The following is a 5,816-nucleotide window of genomic DNA, read 5'->3' as shown; positions in this document are numbered from 1 at the left end:
AAAATTTGCTTTTGTAGTTCAGTTGAGACAACTGCAGCTAAAATGAAATCTAAGTCCATGTCACCCATGGACTCCCAGTCTTACTAGATTAGCCTTGTATCTCCTGTGCAAAACTAAAGAAGCAAACTTTGAGCAGCAAATGCTTTTTCTTGGTTGATTACATTTGTGGTAAAAAAAATGGAGAAAACTTGCTGGTGAACCATTTCATTCATGCAATTTAAACAAAGCATCTCAGGGATATTTAGCTTCAAAGAAACATACTTTTATTTAATAAAAAATAATATACAATCGATCAGACTCATAACACAAGGTGCAAATGTTGCTATGCAAATAAATCGCTGCCAGATATAACATTGTTCATTCAAAGTACATTTAGTGACATTTCAGCATACAAGTGTTCCTTTACTTAAATATTTCCATGTTCTGCATTTTTTTCATTTAACAGCAAGCTTGTACTATTAATAAATACAAAATAAGATAAACATTGAGAACATTGCCGTGTCAGTTATCAAAGGCAAGCCAAAATGCAAGCTCTGAAGAAAGAGGACAATAATTTACAAGCAGAGCTTACATCATTACTGAGTTGTATCCGTCAGGATATGGATTATTATAGTAAATGAACTGCTTCAAGGCAATGCCTTTAAATAAAATGCAAATATACATTCAGTCATCAGTAAGGGTGTACAACACGACAGTGTGTCAAAACTAGCATCCATTCTATTATATATACACAATATATAGCAAGGTATTCTGTTGCATTATACAATAAGGTAGAGTTATTAAAAAAAGGTATTTCATTCATTTCTCAGTGGTCTGAGCATACAAAAAAGTTCCAAATTGCACTTTTGTGTTTTTTTTTTAAATATAGACAAATGCAAGATTATGTTCTGCTTAAATGAACAAAACAAACCAACTGCTTTCCATACTGAAACTATATATCAGTAACTAGCATTTATCGTCATATTGTTATAAGATCAAAAGCATCAAATATATTGCTGCTGCTCTTGACAAACACTGAAATCTCAGAACACTGATATCTCAGAACTGACCACTTGTATAGATGAACTATACAAGCTATACAACTTTTTGTATAGCTGAGTGATCTTACATTCACAAGTTTTCATTCACAAGTTTTGGTAACTCAGGTTCTAGGTGTAAGCTTAAAAATAAAAATATAATAATTTTAAAAAAATGATCAAAGTATTCGACATTGTGTGTTAAAAAGCCCACAAGGATACATTCTAACTGGCATAATCTTAACACTACCTGAGTAAGTTAGCTGCATGACATTCAGTCAAATATTCGTTTGGCAGTGGGGAGAGAACACAGCATTCCCATTGTCATTTAACATAAGCAGAGACACTGATCAACTCTGCCACTCCTTAAGGGTCATTATGAAGGCAACCTTCACCCAGAAGAGTTCCATGTCCAGGAGCGGTCCAGAAGCCCAGTCTCTATTCCTCGTCTCTTGGAGTGTTAAAAATCTGTTTTCCTAGCATGTACTGTAGGCCTACACGAAGGTCATCGAGTTGGAGGTACGAGTTGGAGGTACCCGCAGGTTTAAAGAAATTGATGGTGACCACGGCATCCTCATAGAGGCTGACTAGTCCCTCGTGTCTCACATAGCTCCTTGCGTTGTTATTTTCAACCCGAAGTGTGATGGAGGCTAGGGTTTTTCCCTGCTCCAGGGTCAGGTTGCCCATCTTGTCACTGTTCCCAGTCACTTTGGCACAGATGTAGAAGATGTAGGGGCCCGGATACTTCACCATCACTTCACTTTCATGATACAGCTCCATACTCTGGTTCCAGGTCACAGTAAAATGCAGTTTAGTATTTTCTTCATCTGGAACTGGTGAAAAGAGAATGCAGAATAAGAATTACATATATGCCTCCTGAGTGTGTATGTGTGTGTGTGTGTGTGTGTGTGTGTGTGTGTGTGTGTGTGTGTGTGTGTGTGTGTGTGTGTGTGTGAGAGAGAGAGAGAGAGAGAGAGAGAGAGAGAGAGAGAGAGAGAGAGAGAGAGAGAGAGAGAGAGAGAGAGAGCAAGACAGAGAGAGAGAGAGAGAGAGTTTGCATGTGTCTAGGAAAGAGAGAGGGAGAGAACTAAAACCACGCTGCCTTTACTGCTAACAGCGGAAAAGTGAGCGGAAAAGTGACAAGACACAAACAAGCCCACAGTTACAACAGTAATGCCATGTCAGCTTTTTGATACATATACATGACTTATACCTTCAATATGAAGGCAATAAAACAGTCAGCATTTCGGAGCTTTAATGATATAGTCCATTATCAAATAGCTGTGTAAAATCTGATGTATTCACTGTGGAGCAGTATTAAGAGTTCATTTTTGCTCTTCAATTGGGAAACACACATTAAAAATAGGTGTTTAAAAACTCTGACAGCTTTAAAATGTTGAACTCTTATTTTCAAACTGGGTGTATTAGTAAGTTATTACAGAACCAGCATATCCATGATTTAAGTCCTTTCGACATCTTCTCTGTCTCTGTCTGTATTACTTTGCTGCATGTGCAGCCCACTCTGTTTCCAGTAAGCTGTTTGGAAAAGGTTCTCATGTTGTGTTGGAGGTGGAAGGGAGGACGTCAAGAGCTCCAGCCTCTACCCACTGCCCTGAGCAGAGAAGTGGAAGAAACTCAGATGCCTACCTTTCTTCATGTTCAGGTATATTCCTTTGCTGAATGGCTGCAACAGAAAAAAGAATGATCAAACACAGTTATCATGACTGTAACCAAAAAAAGGCTTCTATAAAGTCAAAAGTTGTGTCAGCATTATGAATTGAGTCAATAAACACAAGCTGGGTTCAGGTAGAGACCTACCCTCACAAAACACCACATGGGCAATACACTTTTCTAAGCAAAACTATCACTGCTAAGGTAAGATGAAAAGCTTATATTATCATTATTATAATTATAATTATTCAGAATGTAAACCTTGATGGTTTTAAAGTGAGAAGGCATGGAGAGACAATATCAGCAGTATTCAAGCCTACTGCGCATGACAGCAGAGCAAGAATTAAATCTTATTAAATGAACATTTAACTAGATTTAAAGGAATGCATGTCATTCTAGTAAGTTAAAGTGAAATTCCACCATTTTTTCAAAATTTCAGTGGTTGAGATGTAAACAAAGTCAGAGTGGTTTGATGTGAAATGGTTTAGAGATGCACCGATACCACTTTTCCCCTTCCAATACCTGATCCTTTAGTTTAGTTGATACCGATAATAAATCTAAAGTAACTCACCTCTACATCCTGATATTTGCACAATTACATTTTTTAAATATTTTATTTTGGTAAAATCCATGTTCTGCATCACAAATAAATCACCCAGCTTGGCTAGATGGCATTTACTGGTTGGATTATATTTAGTAGATAATTAAGAAAGCTTATTATTGCTTATTTACTGTGTGTGTGTGTGTATGTGTATATATATATATATATATATATATATATATATATATATATATGTATGTATATAAAACTGAACAGTAAACAGATAAACCTGTGGTGTTTACACATCAGCACACAGCAGCTTCAAAAACAGGCTCAAAAACAGAGCTGAATGTTGTTTCACGTGCAAATTTGTCAAGTCATTTGTCTGAAATGTACATCTTGTGCACTTGCACGGCATCTCTGAGCATCAGTGTCACTAAATATCAACACCCTTCACACTGTCAGTATTAGCAGTGAAACCCAGGGCTGACAGACAGAGGTGCACTGTCAGTGGTCTCGTGGACACACAGACCCAGCCAGAGGGCTGCTATGCTAAAGGCTAAAGGTTCTCATTATGCTGAGAGTCTGGCGGTTCCTTCTGCTCTCAGTAACAATAAGTCACACTTTAAGTGACCGTACGAGTGACTAGTGAAAGAAGCAGCTCGGCCGTTCAGATAAGCAGCTCCGTTAGCATGTTATTAACACCAAAAACTGCTGTTACAGGTTCTGCCATGAGCATTTTTACTGCTGCTGAGTTGTGTCTACCGTTGCACATGCACATGTCAGAAATTGCTTTGTGGTATTAGTCACAGGTATCGGTGCAACACTAACTGTAGAGAAACTTACCAATTCAGATATCCTTGGAGAGGTGTTGACAGGAACCAGGGATCCTGATGTCTACAACACAAATATGGCCATTTTTTTACAATCCAAAACCACCAGTGAATCTACATGTGTATTCTTGTGAGTATGTGAGTCATGTACATCCTTCACTGTGAATGGATTTTTTTTTAAAAAAAACGTTTTTAGGCCAAAACTTTATCACAAAACTATCACAAAACAATGTCTCAGACATCAGGCTGAGTATTGGTGGTTAATAACTTTTTGTGAGGGAGCTTTTAGACACAACTATTCACACGTCTGGCTCAAATCACCACCACTGTGAACAATTTCTAAGTCGGTGTCTTTCTAACCATTTCACATCAAACCGTTCTGAATGAGGCTGCTGACCTGTTAGCTACTGAATTACGCATTTTGAAAAACCTTCGGAGCTTTAAAAACACATTTTCAGTCTAGTGCTGGATTTGCGTGGTTATGTTCATTCACACCGCTCTCAGGACTCTTTAGTGGATGTCGGTTAGACTGTGTCCAAACACCCCACAGGCTACATGTGCTCTCAGGGATACGCAGCGCCCTCTGCTGGACAAATACATGAACAGCTGCACAATAAACCATCCTAAATGATCTATGAGAGATGTTAAAAACTCACAAACACTCAAAAAGCAAAGCTCACGGTGAAATCTGGCTAATGAAACAGGCGAGGTGCGCAGGTTCTCGCCTCAAGCCCCGCGCTAGCTGCGCTCACACAGATGTGGAGCTAAACCCACACGGTGCACGTTCGGCTCTGACACGCGCTCACAGCCCTCACCCAGAGAGACGGACTACACCCGTCTCCGCTACACCTCGAGCGGTCCCCGGGCGTCCCCGTGTGTCCAGCCCGCCGTGTCTGAGGATGTGAGCTACTCACCGAGGAGCGCAGGGCGGACAGAGTCCAGACGCAGCAGGCGATGCACGCGCCCGTCAGCAGGGTGTGGAGTAGCAGCAGCGCCCAGAACTTTCTGCGCGCGCCCAGCTCTCGGCCAATGGCAACGCTGCCTGCTATCCCCACTTCAGCATCTTTTGCGTCCATAATGAGAAATGAGTCCTCTCATCTACGTCCAGCCGTTTTTAACCGAGTGGGCACCCCGTGGGAGTGGATGGGAGTGGATCGAAAACCAGAAATATCCCCTTTTGATGCTGACTGAGGTCGCGGAGGATGTAGGCAAGACATTGCAGCAGCACCATAGCCTACGCGTTTCATACAGGTTGTTTAGCTTCGAAACACAGCGCTTCGGTAGCCTGACTCACGGGTTTCACATCGCCTTTCCAGCCGCTGAAGGAGAATACAGCGCAGTGACGTTAAGCACGGGCTCACAGAGACACATCTGAGGCCAGTGGCAAGTACAGGCCATAACTGCGCCCCACGGTTCTCTCTGTAACTACTCTGTGAGCTCCAGAGCACGTTTTAAACTATTTTGCTGGGCACTTGCTTTGTTTTCCAAAAGCTAACCCTTTTTCCTTTTCCGTACCAATCCGTGACACAGCTAGAAGGTTATCAGTAGGGTGGCCAGGTTGATTTTACTGGGACAAACTGCTGGGAAAAAAGGTGTGTGGTAACATCATGAGAGAATAAAGTTTGGCTGGGTAACGTGTGAACTCAGTGTAGCATTAGCAGGAACTCAGCCCTGGACTCACCTCTGATGAAACCACGCATCACCAAACATGCATGTGCTGCAGCTGCAGACTATTCAGAGAACATGGTACATGAC

The 5,816-nt window shown here is 41.2% G+C and overlaps 1 protein-coding gene across 2 annotated transcripts; it reads right to left on the bottom strand.

The window, feature by feature from the left end:
* Positions 1-291: 291 nt before the first annotated feature.
* On the bottom strand, positions 292-5,491 carry LOC108414557. Of its 2 annotated transcripts, XM_017687441.2 has the most exons (4): positions 4,976-5,491; positions 4,075-4,125; positions 2,664-2,700; positions 292-1,849 (listed from the first exon to the last, which is right to left on the bottom strand). In XM_017687441.2, exons 1-4 carry the CDS (start codon positions 5,135-5,137, stop codon positions 1,455-1,457), a joined length of 645 nt encoding a protein of 214 aa, XP_017542930.1. In that variant the 5' UTR covers positions 5,138-5,491; the 3' UTR covers positions 292-1,454. The 2 variants fall into 2 exon arrangements, with proteins under 2 accessions (XP_017542930.1, XP_037393593.1); XM_037537696.1 differs by lacking the exon at positions 4,075-4,125.
* Positions 5,492-5,816: the final 325 nt, after the last annotated feature.

This window comes from Pygocentrus nattereri, chromosome 4 (assembly GCF_015220715.1).
Source record: "Pygocentrus nattereri isolate fPygNat1 chromosome 4, fPygNat1.pri, whole genome shotgun sequence".
In the NCBI taxonomy this organism is placed as follows: domain Eukaryota; kingdom Metazoa; phylum Chordata; class Actinopteri; order Characiformes; family Serrasalmidae; genus Pygocentrus; species Pygocentrus nattereri.
Note: the sequence above shows the minus strand (reverse complement) of the source record. Positions and strands in the feature narration are given on the sequence as shown.

Coding starts and splice junctions, on each gene's coding strand:
- LOC108414557 (XM_017687441.2), bottom strand. CDS start 5,137: ATGGACGCAAAAGATGCTGAAGTGGGGATAGCAGGCAGCGTTGCCATT. Junction 2,701..4,074: donor CTCCAAGGATATCTGAATTG/GTAAGTTTCTCT, acceptor TTTCTGTTGCAG/CCATTCAGCAAAGGAATATA. Junction 1,850..2,663: donor ATACCTGAACATGAAGAAAG/GTAGGCATCTGA, acceptor TCTTTTCACCAG/TTCCAGATGAAGAAAATACT.